General features: G+C 48.3%; 1 protein-coding gene across 3 annotated transcripts in view; it reads left to right on the top strand.

Moving 5' to 3' along the window:
- The window catches only part of PRKD1 (protein kinase D1), a 937,657-nt gene that overhangs the window by 635,422 nt on the left and 276,881 nt on the right, over positions 1–25,354 (top strand). For all 3 annotated transcript variants that reach the window (XM_085627361.1, XM_085627360.1, XM_085627362.1), the window contains one exon: positions 20,894–21,104. In XM_085627361.1, coding sequence (XP_085483487.1) covers positions 20,894–21,104 — 211 coding nt within the window. The remainder of the gene's footprint in view (positions 1–20,893; positions 21,105–25,354) is intronic.

Below are 25,354 nucleotides of genomic sequence, written 5' to 3'. Positions count from 1 at the left end.
TGGGGTACGCCCGGTCCTGTAGTTTACTGGCCAAGATGTCAGATTACAATACAGTATTGAATCCAGACTAAGCAATAGGGAAGCACGATGGATTTACCAAGAGGGAGTGGATCAAACGGGACTTAATGACCTTATAGAATGGGGCAAGGTGACTGCATAATTTATCATCTGAACCTATGGCCATTGAGGTTACACCATCAGTTTAATGAGTAAATATGTAGCATTAGGGAACACTACTTTGGTATTTTCAACCTAGGACCACTGACCGCAGTTGCCAACTACTTAACATTGAAGTTCTGTATACATCATCCTTATCGGTGAGACAAGCAGACTCGGATATATACTTATAGGAACAACCCAGGAAATACATCACTTGGGAAATTCAGCAAAATAAGTATGCCAATGAGTGCAGATTATGATAATAAGACACTCCCCATTGTAACATGGCCATCATCCGCTGCACTACACCAAGTTTTGTTTACATTAAACAGAGCACTGTTTATTGGTAGAACGAACAGTAGATCAACTAAAAGAGACTTAACTCGTGAAGCGGTCAGGCAGGCTTAGAGTAGATCAATAATTATGTCTATTCTCATGGCGAGTCTAGCAGGTTATGCCCACTACAAAATGGCGCCCCGCTTTCACTACCGAGCTCTCTTACCAGCGGACTTCAGTTATATCTACATCAAACTGAGCACTGTCCCTTGGTGTTATGAGAAGTAGATTAACTATAAGAGTTTTAACTCGCAAAGCGTTCAGGCAGGCTTAGAGCAAATCAATTATGAAGTTTACTTCTATGGCGAGCCTAGCTTACATTGCCCATTACGAAATGGCGCCGCGCTTTCACTACCGAGTTCCTTCTCCAGCGTAGGACAGTCACATGGTATGCGCTATTACGCTTTTAAACGGCGCCGTGGAACGATCGTGTTGTTCCTGGGCTGAGTAAACGCCAGTTACGAACAGATGCACGGTGAGTGTTGTTAGAAAGCGGAAATCTTGGGGATTTGGACTCGAAACAGGCCTACGAGGGGTGATCTGAATCTGAAATGTAAAAAGAGGTAGTTGTGGAGATGGAGGGGCACTGGCATCTCTATAGGGGATGTATAATGTGTAGGCAATGATTACCGGAGACATGGAAGCATCATTTTAAACGGGAGGGGGACACATCCATATTACAAAATATACAAGTACAAAAACGAGAGTAAGCATGTATCTTTGATCATGTATTATACATTACAGACTCACGTTTGGAGCGAAGCAAACGGTGCCTTGAACGCGCACAGAGAGCCGCAAGGTCCTAAGGGTAAAGGTATGCCCAACGCGGGCAAAACCCTGGTAAATATATGCCATATGGGGGGTTCTATAAGACCAATAGGACATTCGCCCTATTTCTAACAGGTTACCAACCCAGTTGTGCTGTTGTGTGTGTGTATATTCTCTTTTTGTCTCCCACAGAATGGTTTTTAAACGAGAACATTGAGGTGCAGGGTGAATGGAACAGACCCCACGCCCTGAAGAAGTTACCGTGAGTGTTGTCCAATGGTAACGAAACATGTCGGCATTTTAACACATGAGCTATCACGCAGCTGAGAATAAAGTATACAAGCCAGTGTGATTCAGCTCTTTTAGATATTATTACATATCACTAAGGGGTTGAGACGTGCACATATTCTAGCACAGTTTCTTTTTCTTTCTTAAACATACACCCTAGCACCTATTTAGTTTATCACTAGTATCAGACACTATTTCTTGCTTTTGGAGTGTTGGTAGCTGATGATGAGAAATTGAGGTAGCAGGCGAGTACCATCCTGCTTAACCCTCTTTGATGGCGCTACCGTGAGGCACCAACACTCCTCTCACTCCTTTTTTCTTCCATTTCTCACTTCACCATATTTGGGTGGGGGAGACATAGGACTAGTATACACAGATAGCCATTCTGACACACCACGTAGACAATTTGTTTTTCGTCCTCTTTTTGTGAACTACACCGTAAATTAGCTTAGACGATAGTATCGCAAGCTACAAATGAGGGTCTAATATTCATAGCCATCAATACGGATGTATAAACTATTGGTTCACATTGTGAGCAGGTCCTTGTTGTTTATAATGTACTGAGTGGGGGATGACCTGCTTTCTGCCCCTTAGCTCCTTTATATAGATTAGGTCTTGAGAACGGCAGCTTAGCCGTGAGAGCTTTTTAAGAATTCTTTTTGCACACGAGGTACAGCACAGCACATCATAACTCGGTTGCACACCTGTTGAGAGTCTCTGTGTAGACGATAGGACACCCTACCCTCCCTCCCCTCCCGTTCTTTCTCCACCAACACCCACAGTATCACGGTGAGAGATGGACAAGTGCTGTCTAGCCTTCACTGACGAGCATATTGCATCCATATTATCAGGCCCTTCCCTCCTGCCCAATGCACCCCTTGATGGGACGACTTCAGCTAGGGAAGAATGGGAAAAATTGTCAAATACCAGAAAACGACAAATAAGAATTGCCCTCCACGGAGCGCTCATGACGGAATATCTTAGAGCAGGGGCAGCACCAGCCAGTCTCCTAGTGCGTATTGAGCCTAAGATCTTTCTAGAAGACAAGAGATTCCGGGTGGACTGGAGCTACATAGCTAACAAGTGCACCCGGGACTGGCTTGTCTTGATAATCAATACAGCTAAACGACTCAGTGATGAACTCCTAAAAGAAATCTTGGATATAGAGGAAACCCTAAAAGCGGACACCACCATCACTGACACGAATGAACAACTAGCCAGAATCCAAAATGACCTTGGGGATTATCAGGCATACATGGTTAACCAAAAGATTAAAGGCCTCAAGCGCAACCTAGAGAGATTTAGTCATGAATGGGCTTTTCCCTATATTGAAGATCAGTATTATCAGCAACCACCACCTCCCCAATCTACGTTCCAACCTCGGGGACGGGGTGGTCGCCAACAAGGCAGGAGGACACCTAACAACTGGACGTTTGATAATACAAGCAGCGAAGAGGATGAAACAAGTGCCCAAACAACAACTTCTAACGCCAGGGTTAGGTTCAATCCACAAGATAGGACCAATGAGGATCTAGGAGCCATGTTCCGGGTTTTTTTAGGTCAACAAACACTCAACACGGGAGACCAGAGGGGCAACAACTACAGAGGTCGGGGACGGGGCCGGGCTCGGCAGAACCCGAACTCAACCTGGCAGGCCTTCTCCCCCAGGATCACCCGCAGCAGAGGCAGAACACCCCTATAATCACGAAGGTTAACAACATTGTAGTCAATCTCTCCCATTACCCCCTTACAGAGGCGGAATCCGCTATACTTAACAAGGGGTTGGGATTTGTCCCTACCCCACGTCATGATGGGTTCCAACTCCGGGCAGAACTGTACGGGTTAATGAGGAAGATAAAACTTAAAAAGTACTTTGCCGGTAAAGAAAAAGAGGACGTATCCAACTTCTGTACTAATTTGCGGCGCCCTTCCCAGTTTTGCCCTCCTGGCAATACAACAGGTCCGGAGACTGTGGTATTTGAACAAAAGATCTTACAAGAGATTGGCAAAATTGAACAAAATATGCAGACTGTGGATCACAGCAATATGAGTTCTAGAGATTGGCAGGCATTGACGAGCCTACAAAACAACCAAACAATCACCATCAAGCCAGCCGATAAGGGCGGGGCGGTCGTAGTGATGGATACACTTGACTACGACACAGAGGTGGCTAGGCTTTTGGGGAACCGCTGCAACTACAGACCTTTAGCGCGGGACCCAACTAATGACTTGCAGGCGACCATTGTCCAACTGGTAACTGAGGCTAAAGAAAAGAAATGGATTACGTATAGGGAAGCCGAATTCCTGATTAATACAAAACCCAGGATGCCGGCATTCTATATCGTACCAAAAATTCACAAAAAACAACAGCCCCCGCCCGGACGACCGATAGTCTCCGGGATCCAGTCGTTACTAGAACCTCTATCCCAGTTTGCAGACTTTTTTCTCAGGGAATGCGTCATCACGCAACCCTCATATGTCCAGGACACCACGGACGTGTTGAGAATACTGGAGGATGTCTTGTATAATCCAACTAACCAATTTCTAGTCACCATTGACATAGAATCGCTGTATACCAGCATCCCTCAGGAAGCCACGCTGGTGGCAGCGGCGCGTGCCCTGAGGGACTCTGAATGGTTCTATGATTGCCCCCAAACGTTTGTCCTTCAATGCATAGAAATTGCGTTGACCCAAAATTTCTTTTTATGCAAAGATCAGATATATCTCCAAGTGTCGGGGACTTCGATGGGGGCTACATTCGCCCCTAGTCTGGCCTGCATTTATGTAGGCCAGTTCGAAGCCTACTACATCGATACCGACACTAATCTCTTCCAGAGGAACATTGTCCTCTGGAGGAGATATATAGATGATATACTCTGTATTTGGGAAGGGACCGAAACAGAACTAAATGATTTTTTGGCCTGGCTCAATGGTTTGGATGAGTGCTTAAAATTCACCTGGGAAGTGAGTAAAACCAGAGCAGTCTATTTGGATTTAGACATCCTATCTGAGGGCGACAGGTTGGTGACCACGGTTCACCATAAACCAACGGACAAAAATTCTCTTTTGCATTACAGCTCCTACCACCCGAGGGCCCTTCGGGACAACTTGCCTGTGGGACAGTTTCTTAGATACCGTAGAAACTGCTCCACCGCACAGGAGTACTCTGCACAATCTGACATCTTGGCCAGTAAACTACAGGACCGGGCGTACCCCAGGAAGGTCATAAGACAGGCTAAAAAACGAGCACTTAACACTCCACGCGCAGCCTTGTTGGAGAAAACCAAAAAAGAGAAAGGAGATTGCATCCCAGTGGTCACTACCTTTGGACCACTGTCCACAAAAATCAGGCAAATTATCCGGAGGCACTGGCATCTGCTTAGTACCACCAACATGCAGATGCCTCCTCCTCGTTTCGCATTCAAAAGGTCTGCGAATATCCGGGACCGACTGGTCCACACCAGACCCAAAACAAGTCCACGTGAAACCAACATCCCCTCTGGGCATTACCCTTGTGGCAATTGCTCGGTTTGCGCACTTACATCACAAACCAAAAGTGTCACTCTTAAAAACAACAAGATCTGGTTTCTAAATAAATTTAGCAATTGTAACACCTCACATGTAATATACAGATTGACATGCCCCTGTGAGCTCCACTACATCGGCCTTACCACCAGAAAGGTAAAAACAAGAATACAGGAACACCTAAGCACACTCCGTGCAGGAAAATTGAGCACCAAACTGGTGCAACATTTTCAAGCGTTAAAACATACGGCGCAAGAAGTGCGCTGGGTAGTTCTTGAGAGAGTTACAGGGGATCAATACAGTATTGAATCCAGACTAAGCAATAGGGAAGCACGATGGATTTACCAAGAGGGAGTGGATCAAACGGGACTTAATGACCTTATAGAATGGGGCAAGGTGACTGCATAATTTATCATCTGAACCTATGGCCATTGAGGTTACACCATCAGTTTAATGAGTAAATATGTAGCATTAGGGAACACTACTTTGGTATTTTCAACCTAGGACCACTGACCGCAGTTGCCAACTACTTAACATTGAAGTTCTGTATACATCATCCTTATCGGTGAGACAAGCAGACTCGGATATATACTTATAGGAACAACCCAGGAAATACATCACTTGGGAAATTCAGCAAAATAAGTATGCCAATGAGTGCAGATTATGATAATAAGACACTCCCCATTGTAACATGGCCATCATCCGCTGCACTACACCAAGTTTTGTTTACATTAAACAGAGCACTGTTTATTGGTAGAACGAACAGTAGATCAACTAAAAGAGACTTAACTCGTGAAGCGGTCAGGCAGGCTTAGAGTAGATCAATAATTATGTCTATTCTCATGGCGAGTCTAGCAGGTTATGCCCACTACAAAATGGCGCCCCGCTTTCACTACCGAGCTCTCTTACCAGCGGACTTCAGTTATATCTACATCAAACTGAGCACTGTCCCTTGGTGTTATGAGAAGTAGATTAACTATAAGAGTTTTAACTCGCAAAGCGTTCAGGCAGGCTTAGAGCAAATCAATTATGAAGTTTACTTCTATGGCGAGCCTAGCTTACATTGCCCATTACGAAATGGCGCCGCGCTTTCACTACCGAGTTCCTTCTCCAGCGTAGGACAGTCACATGGTATGCGCTATTACGCTTTTAAACGGCGCCGTGGAACGATCGTGTTGTTCCTGGGCTGAGTAAACGCCAGTTACGAACAGATGCACGGTGAGTGTTGTTAGGAAGCGGAAATCTTGGGGATTTGGACTCGAAACAGGCCTACGAGGGGTGATCTGAATCTGAAATGTAAAAAGAGGTAGTTGTGGAGATGGAGGGGCACTGGCATCTCTATAGGGGATGTATAATGTGTAGGCAATGATTACCGGAGACATGGAAGCATCATTTTAAACGGGAGGGGGACACATCCATATTACAAAATATACAAGTACAAAAACGAGAGTAAGCATGTATCTTTGATCATGTATTATACATTACAGACTCACGTTTGGAGCGAAGCAAACGGTGCCTTGAACGCGCACAGAGAGCCGCAAGGTCCTAAGGGTAAAGGTATGCCCAACGCGGGCAAAACCCTGGTAAATATATGCCATATGGGGGGCTCTATAAGACCAATAGGACATTCGCCCTATTTCTAACAGGTTACCAACCCAGTTGTGCTGTTGTGTGTGTGTATATTCTCTTTTTGTCTCCCACAGAATGGTTTTTAAACGAGAACATTGAGGTGCAGGGTGAATGGAACAGACCCCACGCCCTGAAGAAGTTACCGTGAGTGTTGTCCAATGGTAACGAAACATGTCGGCATTTTAACACATGAGCTATCACGCAGCTGAGAATAAAGTATACAAGCCAGTGTGATTCAGCTCTTTTAGATATTATTACATATCACTAAGGGGTTGAGACGTGCACATATTCTAGCACAGTTTCTTTTTCTTTCTTAAACATACACCCTAGCACCTATTTAGTTTATCACTAGTATCAGACACTATTTCTTGCTTTTGGAGTGTTGGTAGCTGATGATGAGAAATTGAGGTAGCAGGCGAGTACCATCCTGCTTAACCCTCTTTGATGGCGCTACCGTGAGGCACCAACACTCCTCTCACTCCTTTTTTCTTCCATTTCTCACTTCACCATATTTGGGTGGGGGAGACATAGGACTAGTATACACAGATAGCCATTCTGACACACCACGTAGACAATTTGTTTTTCGTCCTCTTTTTGTGAACTACACCGTAAATTAGCTTAGACGATAGTATCGCAAGCTACAAATGAGGGTCTAATATTCATAGCCATCAATACGGATGTATAAACTATTGGTTCACATTGTGAGCAGGTCCTTGTTGTTTATAATATTTTCAAGTGTGCCAAAGGGTCTTCGAATACTTGCAGCATTGCTGACACAGTACTTTGTGCGATGGTGTTTGCAGAATATCTTATGTGGTATAGAGTCTTTGAATGTGTGCAGCATTGCTGACTCGGTACTTGGTGCTTAGGTATTTGTATATTTTCAAGTGTGCCAAAGGGTCTTCGAATACTTGCAGCATTGCTGACACAGCAGCACTTGCTGCTTGGGTGTTTGTAGATTTTCTGGTGTGTTTTTGGGTCTTTGAGTGCGTGCAGCATTGCTGTCACGGTAATTGGTGCTTGGGTGATTGTATATTTTCAAGTGTGGCAAATGGTCTTTGAGTACTTGCAGCATTGCTGACACAGCACTTGCTGCTTGGGTGTTTGTAGATTTACTGGCGTGTTTTTGGGTCTTTGAGTGTGTGGAGCATTGGTGTCACGGTAATTGGTGCTTGGGTGATTGTATATTTTCAAGTGTGGCAAAGGGTCTTCGAGTACTTGCAGCATTGCTGACACAGCACTTGCTGCTTGGGTGTTCGTATATTTTCTGGTGTGTTTTTGGGTCTTTGAGTGCGTGCAGCATTGCTGTCACGGTAATTGGTGCTTGGGTATTTGTATATTTTCAAGTATGGCAAAGGTTCTTCGAATACTTGCAGCATTGCTGACACAGTACTTTGTGCAATGGTGTTTGTAGAATATCTTATGTGGTATAGAGTCTTAGAATGTGTGCAGCATTGCTGACGTGGTACTTGGTGCATGGATATTTGCAGCGTTTCTGGTGTGGTCTGGAGGTCCTTAATTGTGTGCAGTATTTACAGCATTGCTGACACAGCACTTGCTGCTTGGGTGTTTGTATATTTTCTGGTGTGTTTTTGGGTCTTTGAGTTTGTGGAGCATTGGTGTCACAGTAATTGGTGCTTGGGTATTTGTATATTTTCAAGTATGGCAAAGGGTCTTCGAATACTTGCAGCATTGCTGACACAGCACTTTGTGCGCTGGTGTCTTATGTGGTATAGAGTCTTTGAATGTGTGCAGCATTGCTGACGTGGTACTTGGTGCATGGATGTTTGCAGCGTTTCTGGTGTGGTCTGGAGGTCCTTAATTGTGTGCAGTATTTACAGCATTGCGGACACAGTACTTGGTGCTTGGGTGTTGCAGAGGTTCTGGTGTGGTCTGGGGTCCTTAATTGTGTGCAGTATTTACAGCATTGCTGACACAGTACTTGCTGTTTGGGTGTTTGCAGAGATTTCAATGTGGTGGAGGGTCTTTGAGTATTTACAGCATTGCGGACACAGTACTTGGTGCTTGGATGTTTGCAGAGTTTCTGGTGTGGTCTGGGGTCCTTAATTGTGTAGTATTTACATCATTGCTGACTCAGCACTTACTGCTTGGGTGTTTGTATATTTTCAAGTGTGGCAAATGGTCTTCGAGTACTTGCAGCATTGGTGACACAGCACTTGCTGCTTGGGTGTTTGTAGATTTTCTGGTGTGTTTTTGGGTCTTTGAGTGTGTGCAGCATTGCTGTCACGGTAATTGGTGCTTGGGTATTTGTATATTTTCAAGTGCGGCAAAGGGTCTTCCAATACTTGCAGCATTGCTGACACAGTACTTTGTGCGCTGGTGTTTGCAGAATATCTTATGTGGTATAGAGTCTTTGAATGCGTGCATCATTGCTGACGTGGTACTTGGTGCTTGAATGTTTGCAGTGCTTCTGGTGTGGTCTGAGGTCCTTAATTGTGTGCAGTATTTACAGCATTGCTGACACAGTACTTGCTGCTTTAGTGTTCGCAGAGATTTCAATGTGGTGGAGGGTCTTTGAGTATTTACAGCATTACTGACACAGTACTTGCTGCTTGAGTGTTCGTAGAGATTTCAATGTGGTGGAGGGTCTTTGAGTTTTTACAGCATTGCTGACACAGTACTTGGGTGTTGCAGAGGTTCTGGTGTGGAGGAGGGACTTTGTATGCAGCACTGCTGATACTGCTTGTTGCACTAGTGTTCACAGAGCTTCTGGTGTGGTCTGGAGTCTTTGATTATGTGCAGCATTGCTGACTCGGTACTTGGTTCTGGTGTGTTTGTAGAGTTTCCAGTGTGGGATGGTGACTTTGATTGTGTGCAACATTGCTGACGTGGTACTTGGTGCTTGGGTGATTGTGAAGTTTTTAGTGTGGTATGGGGTATTTGTGTGCAGCATTGCTGACACAGTACTTGGTGATTGGGTGTTTGTAAATTTTCTGGTGTGGTATGAGGTCTTTGTTCGTGTGCAGCATTGCTGAGACAGTGTTTGGTGCTTGGATGCTTGTAGAGTTTCTGGTGTGGTCTGAGGTCATTTATTGTGTGCAGCATTGCTGACATGGTATTTGGTGCTTGGGTGTTTGTAGATTTTCTGGTGTGGCAGTGGGTCTTTGAGTGTTTGAAGCATTGCTGACTCGGCATGTGGTGCTCGAGTGTTTGCAGGGTTTCCAGAGTGGCAGAGGATCTTTGAGTGTTGCTGCATTGCTGACACAGTACTTGCTTGCTCTGTTGGGTGTTTGTAAATTTTCTGGTGTGCTATGAGGGGAACAACCTTTACAACGCAACTGTTACAACGCACTACCTTTACAACGCATTTTTTACAACGCATAATCCATTACAACGCATGACATTACAACGCATGACACTACAACGCATTTTTAAAAAATACCTTTACAACGCATTCCATTACAACGCATACTACCATTACAACGCATACCATTACAACGCATAATATTACACTACACTATCCAACACTTACCCTACTGTTGCACCCCCTGGAGTTAGAATAGTAATTTTTACCCCTATACTATCCAACACTTACCCTACTGATGCACCCCCTGGAGTTAGAATAGTAATTTGTACCCCTATACTATCCAACACTTACCCTACTGTTGCACCCCCTGGAGTTAGAATAGTAATTTTTACCCCTATACTATCCAACACTTACCCTACTGTTGCACCCCCTGGAGTTAGAATAGTAATTTTTACCCCTATACTATCCAACACTTACCCTACTGTTGCACCCCCTGGAGTTAGAATAGTAATTTTTACCCCTATACTATCCAACACTTACCCCACTGTTGCACCCCCTGGAGTTAGAATAGTAATTTTCACCCCTATACTATCCAACACTTACCCTACTTTTGCACCCCCTGGAGTTAGTAAAGTAACTTTTACCCCTATACTATCTAATACTTACCTTAAATGTAATTTAATATTATGCGTTGTAATGGTATGCGTTGTAAAGGTAGTATGCGTTGTAATGGAAATGCGTTGTAAAGGTATTTTTTAAAAATGCGTTGTAGTGTCATGCGTTGTAATGTCATGCGTTGTAATGGATTATGCGTTGTAAAAAATGCGTTGTAAGTGCATGCGTTGTAAAAGTGTGCGTTGTAACGTCGTACATCCGTGCTATGAGGTCTTTGTTCGTGTGCAGTATTGCTCAGACAGTATTTGGTGCTTGGATGCTTGTAGAGTTTCTGGTGTGGTCTGGGGTCATTGATTGTGTGCAGCACTGCTGGCTTGGCATGTGATGCTCAAGTGTTTGCAGGGTTTCCAGAGAGGCAGAGGGTCTTTGAGTGTTTGCAGCATTGCTGACACAGTACTTGGATGTTTACAGACTTTCAGGTGTAGCAGAGGGTCTTTGAGGGCTTCCAGCATTGTTTGCTCTGTACTTGGTGCTCAGCTGTTTGCAGGGGTTGTAGAGTTTGTAGTGTGGCAGTGGGTCTTTGAGTGCTTGCAGCATTGCTTGCTCTGTTCATTGTGGTGCTCGGCTGTTTGCAGAGTTTCTAGTATGGCAGTGGGACCTTGAGTGTTTGCATCATTGCTGACTCGGCATATGGTGCTTGAGTGTTTGCAGGGTTTCCAGAGAGGCAGAGGGTCTTTGAGTGTTTGCAGCATTGCTGACACAGTACTTGGACGTTTGCAGACTTTCAGGTGTAGCAGTGCGTCTTTGAGTGTTTGCAGCATTGTTTTTGCTCTGCACGTGGTGGTGCTTGGCTGTTTGCAGAGCTTCTAGTGTGGCAGTGGGTCTTTGAGTGTTTGCAGCATTGCTTGCTCTGTACTTGGTGCTTGGCTGTTTGCAGAGCTTCTAGTGCGGCAGTGGGTCTTTGAGTGTTTGCAGCATTGCTTGCTCTGTACTTGGTGCTTGGCTGTTTGCAGAGCTTCTAGTATGGCAGTGGGTCTTTGAGTGTTTGCAGCATTGCTTGCTCTGTACTTGGTGCTTGGCTGTTTGCACAGCTTCTAGTGTGGCAGTGGGTCTTTGAGTGTTTCCAGCATTGCATGCTCCGTACGTGGTGGTGCTTGGCTGTTTGCAGAGCTTCTAGTGTGGCAGTGGGTCTTTGAGTGTTTGCAGCATTGCTTGCTCTGTACTTGGTGCTTGGCTGTTTGCAGAGCTTCTAGTATGGCAGTGGGACTTTGAGTGTTTCCAGCATTGCTTGCTCTGTACTTGGTGCTTGGCTGTTTGCAGAGTTTCTAGTGTGGCAGTGGGTCTTTCAGTGCTTGCAGCATTGCTGAATCGGTACGTGGTGCTTGGATGTTTGTAGATTTGCCGGTGTAGCAGAGCATCTTTGAGTGTTTCCAGCATTGCTTGCTGTGTACTTGGTGCTTGGCTGTTTGCAGAGCTTCTAGTATGCCAGTGGGTCTTTGAGTGTTTGCAGCATTGCTTGCTCTGTACTTGGTGCTTGGCTGTTAGCAGAGCTTCTAGTGTGGCAGTGGGTCTTTGAGTGTTTGCAACATTGCTTGCTCTGTACTTGGTGCTTGGCTGTTTGCAGAGCATATAGTATGGCAGTGGGTCTTTGAGTGTTTGCAGCATTGCTTGCTCTGTACTTGGTGCTTGGCTGTTTGCAGAGCATATAGTATGGCAGTGGGTCTTTGAGTGTTTGCAGCATTGCTTGCTCTGTACTTGGTGTTTGGCTGTTTGCAGAGCTTCTAGTGTGGCAGTGGGTCTTTGAGTGTTTTCAGCATTGCCTGCTCTGTACTTGGTGCTTGGCTGTTTGCAGAGCTTCTAGTGTAGCAGTGCGTCTTTGAGTGTTTGCAGCATTGTTTTTGCTCCGTACGTGGTGGTGCTTGGCTGTTTGCAGAGCTTCTAGTATGGCAGTGGGTCTTCGAGTGTTTGCAGCATTGCTTGCTCTGTACTTGGTGCTTGGCTGTTTGCAGAGTTTCTAGTGTGGCTGTGGGTCTTTCAGTGCTTGCAGCATTGCTGATTTGGTACGTGGTGCTTGGATGTTTGTAGATTTGCCGGTGTAGCAGTGGGTCTTTGAGTGTTTCCAGCATTGCTTGCTCTGTACTTGGTGCTTGGCTGTTTGCAGAGCTTCTAGTATGGCAGTGGGTCTTTGAGTGTTTGCAGCATTGCTTGCTCTGTACTTGGTGCTTGGCTGTTTGCAGAGCTTCTAGTATGGCAGTGGGTCTTTGAGTGTTTGCAGCATTGCTTGCTCGGTACTTGGTGCTTGGCTGTTTGCAGACTTTCAGGTGTAGCAGTGGGTCTTTGAGTGTTTGCAGCATTGCTTTCTCCATACGTGGTGGTGCTCGGCTGTTTGCAGAGCTTCTAGTATGGCAGTGGGTCTTTGAGTGTTTGCAGCATTGCTGATTCGGTACGTGGTGCTTGGATGTTTGTAGATTTGCCGGTGTAGCAGAGGGTCTTTGAGTGTTTGCAGCATTGCTTGCTCCGTACGTGGTGGTGCTTAGCTGTTTGCAGAGCTTCTAGTCTCGCAGTGGGTCTTTGAGCGTTTGCAGCATTGCTTGCTCCGCACGTGGTGGTGCTTGGCTGTTTCCAGAGTGGCAGTGGGTCTTTGAGTGTTTCCAGCATTGCTTGCTCTGTACTTGGTGCTTGTCTGTTTGCAGAGTTTCTAGTATGGCAGAGGGTCTTTGAGTGTTTGCAGCATTGCTTGCTCCGTACGTGGTGGTGCTTAGCTGTTTGCAGAGCTTCTAGTCTCGCAGTGGGTCTTTGAGTGTTTCCAGCATTGCTTGCTCTGTACTTGGTGCTTGTCTGTTTGCAGAGTTTCTAGTGTGGCAGAGGGTCTTTGAGTGTTTGCAGCATTGCTTGCTCTGTACTTGGTGCTTGTCTGTTTGCAGAGTTTCTAGTATGGCAGAGGGTCTTTGAGTGTTTGCAGCATTGCTTGCTCCGTACGTGGTGGTGCTTAGCTGTTTGCAGAGCTTCTAGTCTCGCAGTGGGTCTTTGAGTGTTTCCAGCATTGCTTGCTCTGTACTTGGTGCTTGTCTGTTTGCAGAGTTTCTAGTATGGCAGAGGGTCTTTGAGTGTTTGCAGCATTGCTTGCTCCGTACGTGGTGGTGCTTAGCTGTTTGCAGAGCTTCTAGTCTCGCAGTGGGTCTTTGAGTGTTTGCAGCATTGCTTGCTCCGTACGTGGTGGTGCTTAGCTGTTTGCAGAGCTTCTAGTCTCGCAGTGGGTCTTTGAGCGTTTGCAGCATTGCTTGCTCCGCACGTGGTGGTGCTTGGCTGTTTCCAGAGTTTCTAGTGTGGCAGTGGGTCTTTGAGTGTTTCCAGCATTGCTTGCTCTGTACTTGGTGCTTGTCTGTTTGCAGAGCTTCTAGTCTCGCAGTGGGTCTTTGAGTGTTTCCAGCATTGCTTGCTCCGTACGAGGTGGTGCTCGGCTGTTTGCAGAGCTTCTAGTGTGGCAGTGGGTCTTTGAGTGTTTGCAGCATTGCTTGCTCCGTACGTGGTGGTGCTTGGCTGTTTGCAGAGTTTCTAGTGTGGCAGTGGAACTTTGAGTGTTTGCAGCATTGCTGATTCGGTACGTGGTGCTTGGATGTTTGTAGATTTGCCGGAGTAGCAGAGCGTCTTTGAGTGTTTCCAGCATTGCTTGCTGTGTACTTGGTGCTTGGCTGTTTGCAGAGTTTCTAGTGTGGCAGTGGGTCTTTCAGTGCTTGCAGCATTGCTGATTCGGTACGTGGTGCTTGGATGTTTGTAGATTTGCCGGAGTAGCAGAGCGTCTTTGAGTGTTTCCAGCATTGCTTGCCCCGTATGTGGTGGTGCTTGGCTGTTTGCAGAGTTTCTAGTGTGGCAGTGGGTCTTTCAGTGCTTGCAGCATTGCTGATTCGGTACGTGGTGCTTGGATGTTTGTAGATTTGCCGGAGTAGCAGAGCGTCTTTGAGTGTTTCCAGCATTGCTTGCCCCGTATGTGGTGGTGCTTGGCTGTTTGCAGAGCTTCTAGTCTCGCAGTGGGTCTTTGAGTGTTTGCAGCATTGCTTGCTCCGTACGTGGTGGTGCTTGGCTGTTTGCAGAGCTTCTAGTATGGCAGTGGGTCTTCGAGTGTTTGCAGCATTGCTTGCTCTGTACTTGGTGCTTGGCTGTTTGCAGAGTTTCTAGTGTGGCTGTGGGTCTTTCAGTGCTTGCAGCATTGCTGATTTGGTACGTGGTGCTTGGATGTTTGTAGATTTGCCGGTGTAGCAGTGGGTCTTTGAGTGTTTCCAGCATTGCTTGCTCTGTACTTGGTGCTTGGCTGTTTGCAGAGCTTCTAGTATGGCAGTGGGTCTTTGAGTGTTTGCAGCATTGCTTGCTCTGTACTTGGTGCTTGGCTGTTTGCAGAGCTTCTAGTATGGCAGTGGGTCTTTGAGTGTTTGCAGCATTGCTTGCTCGGTACTTGGTGCTTGGCTGTTTGCAGACTTTCAGGTGTAGCAGTGGGTCTTTGAGTGTTTGCAGCATTGCTTTCTCCGTACGTGGTGGTGCTCGGCTGTTTGCAGAGCTTCTAGTATGGCAGTGGGTCTTTGAGTGTTTGCAGCATTGCTGATTCGGTACGTGGTGCTTGGATGTTTGTAGATTTGCCGGTGTAGCAGAGGGTCTTTGAGTGTTTGCAGCATTGCTTGCTCCGTACGTGGTGGTGCTTAGCTGTTTGCAGAGCTTCTAGTCTCGCAGTGGGTCTTTGAGCGTTTGCAGCATTGCTTGCTCCGCACGTGGTGGTGCTTGGCTGTTTCCAGAGTGGCAGTGGGTCTTTGAGTGTTTCCAGCATTGCTTGCTCTGTACTTGGTGCTTGTCTGTTTGCAGAGTTTCTAGTATGGCAGAGGGTCTTTGAGTGTTTGCAGCATTGCTTGCTCCGTACGTGGTGGTGCTTAGCTGTTTGCAGAGCTTCTAGTCTCGCAGTGGGTCTTTGAGTGTTTCCAGCATTGCTTGCTCTGTACTTGGTGCTTGTCTGTTTGCAGAGTTTCTAGTGTGGCAGAGGGTCTTTGAGTGTTTGCAGCATTGCTTGCTCTGTACTTGGTGCTTGTCTGTTTGCAGAGTTTCTAGTATGGCAGAGGGTCTTTGAGTGTTTGCAGCATTGCTTGCTCCGTACGTGGTGGTGCTTAGCTGTTTGCAGAGCTTCTAGTCTCGCAGTGGGTCTTTGAGTGTTTCCAGCATTGCTTGCTCTGTACTTGGTGCTTGTCTGTTTGCAGAGTTTCTAGTGTGGCAGAGGGTCTTTGAGTGTTTGCAGCATTGCTTGCTCTGTACTTGGTGCTTGTCTGTTTGCAGAGTTTCTAGTATGGCAGAGGGTCTTTGAGTGTTTGCAGCATTGCTTGCTCCGTACGTGGTGGTGCTTAGCTGTTTGCAGAGCTTCTAGTCTCGCAGTGGGTCTTTGAGTGTTTCCAGCATTGCTTGCTCTGTACTTGGTGCTTGTCTGTTTGCAGAGTTTCTAGTATGGCAGAGGGTCTTTGAGTGTTTGCAGCATTGCTTGCTCCGTACGTGGTGGTGCTTAGCTGTTTGCAGAGCTTCTAGTCTCGCAGTGGGTCTTTGAGCGTTTGCAGCATTGCTTGCTCCGCACGTGGTGGTGCTTGGCTGTTTCCAGAGTTTCTAGTGTGGCAGTGGGTCTTTGAGTGTTTCCAGCATTGCTTGCTCTGTACTTGGTGCTTGTCTGTTTGCAGAGCTTCTAGTCTCGCAGTGGGTCTTTGAGTGTTTCCAGCATTGCTTGCTCCGTACGAGGTGGTGCTCGGCTGTTTGCAGAGCTTCTAGTGTGGCAGTGGGTCTTTGAGTGTTTGCAGCATTGCTTGCTCCGTACGTGGTGGTGCTTGGCTGTTTGCAGAGTTTCTAGTGTGGCAGTGGAACTTTGAGTGTTTGCAGCATTGCTGATTCGGTACGTGGTGCTTGGATGTTTGTAGATTTGCCGGAGTAGCAGAGCGTCTTTGAGTGTTTCCAGCATTGCTTGCTCCGCACGTGGTGGTGCTTGGCTGTTTCCAGAGTTTCTAGTGTGGCAGTGGGTCTTTGAGTGTTTCCAGCATTGCTTGCTCTGTACTTGGTGCTTGTCTGTTTGCAGAGCTTCTAGTCTCGCAGTGGGTCTTTGAGTGTTTCCAGCATTGCTTGCTCCGTACGAGGTGGTGCTCGGCTGTTTGCAGAGCTTCTAGTGTGGCAGTGGGTCTTTGAGTGTTTGCAGCATTGCTTGCTCCGTACGTGGTGGTGCTTGGCTGTTTGCAGAGTTTCTAGTGTGGCAGTGGAACTTTGAGTGTTTGCAGCATTGCTGATTCGGTACGTGGTGCTTGGATGTTTGTAGATTTGCCGGAGTAGCAGAGCGTCTTTGAGTGTTTCCAGCATTGCTTGCCCCGTATGTGGTGGTGCTTGGCTGTTTGCAGAGCTTCTAGTGTGGCAGTGGGTCTTTGAGTGTTTGCAGCATTGCTTGCCCCGTATGTGGTGGTGCTTGGCTGTTTGCAGAGCTTCTAGTGTGGCAGTGGGTCTTTGAGTGTTTCCAGCATTGCTTGCCCCGTACGAGGTGGTGCTCGGCTGTTTGCAGAGCTTCTAGTGTGGCAGTGGGTCTTTGAGTGTTTGCAGCATTGCTTGCTCCGTACGTGGTGGTGCTTGGCTGTTTGCAGAGTTTCTAGTGTGGCAGTGGAACTTTGAGTGTTTGCAGCATTGCTGATTCGGTACGTGGTGCTTGGATGTTTGTAGATTTGCCGGAGTAGCAGAGCGTCTTTGAGTGTTTCCAGCATTGCTTGCCCCGTATGTGGTGGTGCTTGGCTGTTTGCAGAGCTTCTAGTGTGGCAGTGGGTCTTTGAGTGTTTGCAGCATTGCTTGCTCTGTACTTGGTGCTTGGCTGTTTGCAGAGCTTCTAGTATGGCAGTGGGTCTTTGAGTGTTTGCAGCATTGCTGATTCGGTACGTGGTGCTTGGATGTTTGTAGATTTGCCGGAGTAGCAGAGCGTCTTTGAGTGTTTCCAGCATTGCTTGCTCCGTACGTGGTGGTGCTTAGCTGTTTGCAGAGCTTCTAGTCTCGCAGTGGGTCTTTGAGCGTTTGCAGCATTGCTTGCTCCGCACGTGGTGGTGCTTGGCTGTTTCCAGAGTTTCTAGTGTGGCAGTGGGTCTTTGAGTGTTTCCAGCATTGCTTGCTCTGTACTTGGTGCTTGTCTGTTTGCAGAGCTTCTAGTCTCGCAGTGGGTCTTTGAGTGTTTGCAGCATTGCTTGCCCCGTATGTGGTGGTGCTTGGCTGTTTGCAGAGCATATAGTGTGGCAGTGGGTCTTTGAGTGTTTGCTAACTACGTGCGCAGTCTTTGATGTTTACTGTTTTGCTGAGTTTGCACTATATAATCTAGGAGTTTTTTTGACTGTTTTATGTATTTACTCCCATGTGACAAAATCAGAGACATTCAATTCAGATTTTCCTTTTTGACATCAGGTTGCCTTTATTTTGGACTTTATTAAGTGTTGATAACAATAGCATCGGATTAATTTACTTTTATTTTCCATGATTATTTATTTAGTCCCTGTTTACCCCGCCCCCATCCTTTAAAACCCTCAAATATATACTGTAATCGCTCTTTTTCTTTTTAATTATGAATAAAAAACCCTGATCCCGAATAAATCTTTTTACCCATCGAATTAGGCCTGAATTAGTCCAGAGCAGTTGTAAATTCGAAGTTAGGACCCGGAGTATTTGTATGGCAACAATAGGGATCTGATAAAATCTGAGCAGACCCTTCCTCCTGGTCACCGGATGTCTGCCTGTTTCTGATCTGCCCCGTGCATGTTTGCAGTCTTGACCTGTCTGTTAGCGTTTTATGGCATCCCAGCATTTCCGACCTCACACGCGGTGTTTGAAGTAAAGTTGACCTGTCCATACATTTATTTATTTATTTTATTTTAAAAGTTTTATATAGCGCTAGCTTGACCCGTAGGTATCAGAGCGCTTTACATACATACTGTAAAGAAAAACAGACGGAAATTGCATTACATAGTAGGCAGGCAGTAAGGAAGCAAAACCAGGGATAAAGAAAATACAGCATGGGGGAGTGGGTGTGGGGGAGGGGAGTTGCGGGGTAGATGGGTGGGGATTGTAGACGCAGCCCCTGTTGAGCAGTGGGGCTCACAGCCTTTCAGGGGGACCCCATTCAGCCAAAGATCAATGAACATATGTGACGTTTGTGAGACTCAGCGCCTCTCTTCACATTTCGCAGGGAACCCCTTTAACTTGGTGTTACTTACACCAATGGTTGCTGATATGATGTTAAGGGCTTCGCTTTTTGAAGCTTTGCTGACATGGTGTTGAGTATTTGCAATGTTTCACATTCGATGCTGTGTGTGTTTGCAATGATGCTGACTGGTTGCTGTGAATTTGCAATGTTGCTGACTTGGGTTGGATGTTTTGGTGTTTGTAGCATTGTTAACTTGTCTCTGGTTGTTTGCACTGTTTCAGATCTTACACTTGGGTGTTTCCAGTGTTGCTACTCTGGTGTTCGGTGTTTTGTTGTGTGCATTGTTGCTAACCTGGCATTAGTTGTTTTTGTTTGTACCATTCTTGACTTGCCACTGGTTGTTAGCAGTGTTTCAGATCTTACACTTGGGTGTTTTCAGTGTTGCTGCTCTGGTGGTCGGTGTTTTGTTGTGTGCATTGTTGCTAACCTGGCATTAGTTGTTTTTGTTTGTACCATTCTTGACTTGCCGCTGGTTGTTTGCACTGTTTCAGATCTTACACGGGTGTTTGCAGTGTTGCTGCTCTGGTGGTCGGTGTTTTGTTGTGTGCATTGTTGCTAACCTGGCATTAGTTGTTTTTGTTTGTACCATTCTTGACTTGCCACTGGTTGTTTGCAGTGTTTCAGGTCTTACACTTGGGTGTTTGCAGTGTTGCTGCTCTGGTGGTCGGTGTTTTGTTGTGTGCATTGTTGCTAACCTGGCATTAGTTGTTTTTGTTTGTACCATTCTTGACTTGCCGCTGGTTGTTTGCACTGTTTCAGATCTTACACTTGGGTGTTTCCAGTGTTGCTGCTCTGGTGGTCGGTGTTTTGTTGTGTGCATTGTTGCTAACCTGGCATTAGTTGTTTTTGTTTGTACCATTCTTGACTTGCCACTGGTTGTTTGCAGTGTTTCAGATCTTACACTTGGGTGTTTGCAGTGTTGCTGCTCTGGTGGTCGGTGTTTTGTTGTGTGCATTGTACTAACATGGCATTAGTTGTTTTGGTGTTTGTAGCATTGCTGGCTTGCTGCTGGTGTTTGCAGTGTTTCCGCTTGGACACTTGGTTGTTTGGAATGTTGCTTATGTGGTGGTCGGTGTCTTGTTGTTTGCTTTGTTGCTGAGCTGACAGTGGGTGTTTTGATGGTTGAAGCATTGCTGAGTTCGTGCTCTGTGATAGCAATCTTTCATAGTGCCAATATGGGCGACCCTCCCCACCCATGATGAACACAGCATTCACTGCAATGAATAATCACACAAAAACAGGTGTGTTGGAAAATAGTTTGCTGCAGGTTTATTTCATACAAGAAGTATGACAACGTGGTGGGATAACTTGCGCGGGCAAGGGCAGGCATCGGTGACTGACCTAAGCTGCCCTGCCCGCCTGATGAGCCAAACTGCACCTTGGCCAACTAATAGGTGCCACCATCTACCTGGGGGATTTTGTCTCATTAATTACTGTGGACCTCCAGTCCAGGACCTTACTCACACCTTTTTAAGGGCAGAGCGTTGGAAGGCAAGCCCCCAGTTGCTCAGGCTTACAACCGCTTGTAGGACTCGCTGGGCGCCAACCACGTATAGGGCACCCCTGTTATGCTCCTGAACAGGGTACCCCTATGTACCAATCAGCCTCCGGATCACCCTGTAACTCCTCCTGCAACACAAAATTAACATGTTAACATGTTCCCTACCTGGCCGCACCCTCCAGCCAGCCTGCTGGGTACGCGGTAGGGAGGGAGACGGCGTGACCAGGAGGAACAAAAAGTAAGGCCAATGGGCGGGACCGGTATACGTACCTCACCTTGACCCTCTGAGCGCCAGAAGTGACGTGGCCTCAGCGTTGGACTTTGGGGGACTCCCCAGGGGTCCCCACGACTAGAGTGTGGAGGTGTGCCGTAATGCGGCACTAAGGTGGCCGCCCTTTCATATCCTGGGTGGGGATGTTTGGGTGTTTGCATCGTTGTTGGTGTGGTGCTGGATGTTTGCAGTGTTTCTGGAATGACGAATAGGGGTTTCAATGTTGCCCTGTCCTGCTGCTCTGATGCTGCATTGCTTACCACCTGTCTGATGTCACCCTTCTTTTTGAACCCACAGCAGAAATCCCCTTCAGAAACATTCATGGGCCGGGAGAAGCGCTCCAACTCTCAGTCGTACATCGGACGCCCCATCCAGCTGGACAAGATTCTGCTGTCCAAGGTCAAAGTGCCGCACACCTTCGTCATCCACTCGTACACGCGGCCCACGGTGTGCCAGTACTGCAAGAAGCTGCTGAAAGGCCTCTTCCGGCAGGGGCTGCAGTGCAAGGGTGAGTGTGAACTCACGGGGAAGTAGTGCAAGGGTGAGTGTGCTCTCAGAGGGCTGCAGTGCAAGGGTGAGTGTGCTCCCACAAGGGCTGCAGTGCAAGGCTGAGTGTGCTCCCACAGGGGCTGCAGTGCATAGGTGAGTGTGCTCTCATGGGGATGCAGTGCAAGGGTGAGTGTGCTCTCACGGGGCTGCAGTGCAAGGGTGAGTGTGCTCCCACAAGAGCTGCAGTGCAAGGGTGATTGTTATCTCACTGGGGCTGCAGTGCAAGGGTGAGTGTGATCTGACAAGGGCGAGTGTGCTCTCACAGGGCCGCAGTGGAAGGGTGGGTGCATTCTCACAGGGGCTGCAGTGCAAGAGTGAGTGTGCCCAAACAGGGGCTGCAGTGCAAGGATGGGGGGGCTTTCACAGGGGCTGCACTGCAAGGGTGAGTGTGTTCCCACAGGGGCTGCAGTGCAAGGGTTAGTGTGCTCCCACAGGGGCTACAGGGCAAGGGTGAGTGTGCTCCCACCGGGGCTACAGTGCAACGGTGAATGTGCTCTCAAGGTGCTGCAGTGCAAGGGTAAGTGTAAGTGTGCTCCCACTGTGTCTGCAGTGCAAGGGTGAGTGGGTTCCCACAGAGCTGCAGTGCAAAGGTGAGTGTTCTCCCTCAGAGGCTGCTGTGCAAGGGTAAGCATGATCCCACAGGGGCTGCAGTGCAAGGGTGATTGTGCTCCCACTGGGGCTGCAGTGCAAGGGTGCGTGTGCTCTAACAGGGGCTGCAGTCCAAGGGTGAGTGTGCTCTCACAGGGCTGCAGTGCAGGGGTGAGTGTGCTCACTCAAGGTTCAGTGCATGTGTGAGTGTGCTCCCACAGGGGCTTCAGTTCAAGGGTGAGTGTGCTCCCACAGGCGCTGCAGTACAAGGGTGAGTGTGATCTGACAGGGACTGCAGTGCAAGAGTGAGTATGCTCTCACAGGGGCTGCAGTGCAATGGTTAGTGTGCTCTCACAATTGCTGCGGTGCAAGGGTGAGTTTGCTCTCACAGGGGCTGCAGTGCAATGGTGAGTGTGCTCTCACAATTGCTGCAGTACAAGGGTGAGTGTGCTCTCAAGGGCTGCAGTGCAAGGGTGAGTGTTATCTCACCGGGGCTGCAGTGCAAGGGTGAGTGTGCTCTTGCGGGTCTGCCGTGCAATTATGAGTGTGTTCCCTTAGGTGCTGTAGTAGGAGATGAGTGTGCACTCACAGGGGCTGCAGTGCAAAGGTGAATGATCTCCAATATGAGCTGCAGGAAAGGGTGAGTATGCTCTCAGAAGGCTGCTGTGTTAAAATAAGTATGCTCTAAACAAGGGCCATAGTAATGGGCTCCCACAGGGGCTGCAGTAGGGGGTGACTGTGCTCTCACCAGGACTGCAATGCAAGGGTAAATGTGCTATCACCAGGACTTCAGTGAAATGATGAGTGTGCTCTCACAGGGGCTAGAGTGCAAGGGTAAGTGTGCTCCCACAGGGGCTGCTGTAGGGGGTGAGTGTGATCTCACAGGGGCCACAGTGCAAGGGTGGGTTTGCTCACTTGGGAGCTGCTGTAGGGGGTGAGTGTGCTCTCACAGGAGTGCAGTGTAAACACGAGTATGCTCTGAAAAGGGGCACAGTACAAATGTGTGCTCACACAGGGACTGCAGTGCAAGGGTGAGTGTACTCTCACAGGGGCTGCAGTGTAAGGCTGAGTGTACTCTCACAGGGGCTGCTGTGCAAGGATGAGTGTACTCTCACAGGGGCTGCTGTGCAAGGATGAGTGTACTCGCACAGAGGCTCCAGTGCAAGGATGAGTGTACTCGCTCAGGAGCTGCAGTGCAAGGATGAGTGTACACTTACAGGGGCTGCAGTGCAAGGGTGAGTGTACTTGCTCAGAAGCTGCAGTGCAAGGATGATTGTACTCGCTCAGGGGCTGCAGTGCAAGGATGAGTGTACTCTCACAGGGGCTGCAGTGCAAGGGTGAGTGTACTCTCACAGGGGGTGCTGTGCAAGGTTGAGTGTACTCTCACAGGGGCTGCTGTGCAAGGATGAGTGTACTCTCACAGGGGCTGCAGTGCAAGGATGAGTGTACTCGCTCAGGGGCTGCAGTGCAAGGATGAGTGTACTCTCACAGGGGCTGCAGTGCAAGGGTGACTGTACTCTCACAGGGGCTGCTGTGCAAGGTTGAGTGTACTCTCACAGGGGCTGCTGTGCAAGGATGAGTGTACTCGCACAGAGGCTCCAGTGCAAGGATGAGTGTACTCGCACAGAGGCTCCAGTGCAAGGATAAGTGTACTCGCTCAGGGGCTGCAGTGCAAGGATGAGCGTACACTCACAGGGACTGCAGTGCAAGGATGAATGTACTCTCACAGGGGCTGCAGTGCAAGGATGAGTGTACTCTCACGGGGCTGCAGTGCAAGGATGAGTGTACTCTCACAGGGGCTGCTGTGCAAGCATGAGTGTACTCGCACAGAGGCTCCAGTGCAAGGATGAGTGTACTCGCTCAGGGGCTGCAGTGCAAGCATGAGTGTACTCGCTCAGGGGCTGCAGTGCAAGGATGATTGTACTTGCTCAGGGGCTGCAGTGCAAGGATGAGTGTACTCGCTCAGGGGCTGCAGTGCAAGGCTGAGTGTACTCTCACAGGATTGCAGTGCAAGGGTGAGTGTACTCTCACAGGGGCTGCAGTGCAAGGATGAGTGTACTCGCACAGAGGCTCAAGTGCAAGGATAAGTGTACTCACTCAGGGGCTGCAGTGCAAGGATGAGTGTACTCTCACAGGGGCTGCAGTGCAAGGATGAGTGTACTCTCACAGGGGCTGCTGTGCAAGGTTGAGTGTACTCTCACATGGGCTGCTGTGCAAGGATGAGTGTACTCTCACAGGGGCTGCTGTGCAGGGTTGAGTGTACTCTCACAGGGGCTGCAGTGCAAGGATGAGTGTACTCTCACAGGGGCTGCTCTGCAAGGATGAGTGTACTCTCACAGGGGCTGGCTGCAGTGCAAGGATGAGTGTACTCTCACAGGGGCTGCAGTGCAAGGATGAGTGTACTCTCACAGGGGCTGCTGTGCAAGGTTGAGTGTACTCTCACAGGGGCTGCTGTGCAAGGTTGAGTACTCGCTCAGGGGCTGCAGTGCAAGGATGAGTGTACTCTCACAGGGGCTGCAGTACAAGGATTAGTGTACTCTCACAGGGGCTGCTGTGCAAGGTTGAGTACTCTCACAGAGGCTCCAGTGCAAGGATAAGTGTACTCGCTCATAAGCTGCAGTACAAGGATTAGTGTACTCTCACAGGGGCTGCTGTGCAAGGATGAGTGTACTCGCACAGAGGCTCCAGTGCAAGGATGAGTGTACTCGCTCAGGGGCTGCAGTGCAAGGATGAGTGTACTCGCTCAGGGGCTGCAGTGCAAGGATGAGTGTACTCGCTCAGGGGCTGCAGGGCAAGGATGAGTGTACTTGCTCAGGGGCTGCAGTGCAAGGATGAGTGTACTCTCACAGAGGCTCCAGTGCAAGGATAAGTGTACTCGCTCATAAGCTGCAGTGCAAGGATGAGTGTACTCACTCAGGGGCTGCAGTGCAAGGCTGAGTGTACTCTCACAGGATTGTAGTGCAAGGGTGAGTGTACTCTCACAGGGGCTGCAGTGCAAGGATGAGTGTACTCGCACAGAGGCTCAAGTGCAAGGATAAGTGTACTCGCTCAGGGGCTGCAGTGCAAGGATGAGTGTACTCTCACAGGGGCTGCAGTGCAAGGATGAGTGTACTCTCACAGGGGCTGCTGTGCAAGGTTGAGTGTATTCTCACAGGGGCTGCAGTGCAAGGATGAGTGTATTCTCACAGGGGCTGCAGTGCAAGGATGAGTGTACTCTCACAGGGGCTGGGTGCAGTGCAAGGATGAGTGTACTCTCACAGGGGCTGCAGTGCAAGGATGAGTGTGCTCACACAGGGGCTGCAGTGCAAGGATGAGTGTACTCTCACAGGGGCTGCAGTGCAAGGATGAGTGTACTCTTACAGGGGCTGCAGTGCAAGGGTGAGTTTGCTCACTTAGGAGCTGCTGCAGGGGGTGAGTGTACTTTCACAGGGCTGCAGAGTAAGCACGAGTATGCTCTGAAAAGGGGCACAGTACAAAGGTGAGTGTGCTCACACAAGGCCTGCAGTGCAAGGGTGAGTGTACTCTTACAGGGCCTGCAGTGCAAGGGTGAGTGTGCTCTCACAGGGATGCAGTGCAAGGGTGAGTGTACTCTTACAGGGGCTGCAGTGCAAGGGTGAGTGT

Source organism: Triturus cristatus, chromosome 9 (genome assembly GCF_964204655.1).
Source record: "Triturus cristatus chromosome 9, aTriCri1.1, whole genome shotgun sequence".
Lineage (NCBI taxonomy): Eukaryota > Metazoa > Chordata > Amphibia > Caudata > Salamandridae > Triturus > Triturus cristatus.
Note: the sequence above shows the minus strand (reverse complement) of the source record. Positions and strands in the feature narration are given on the sequence as shown.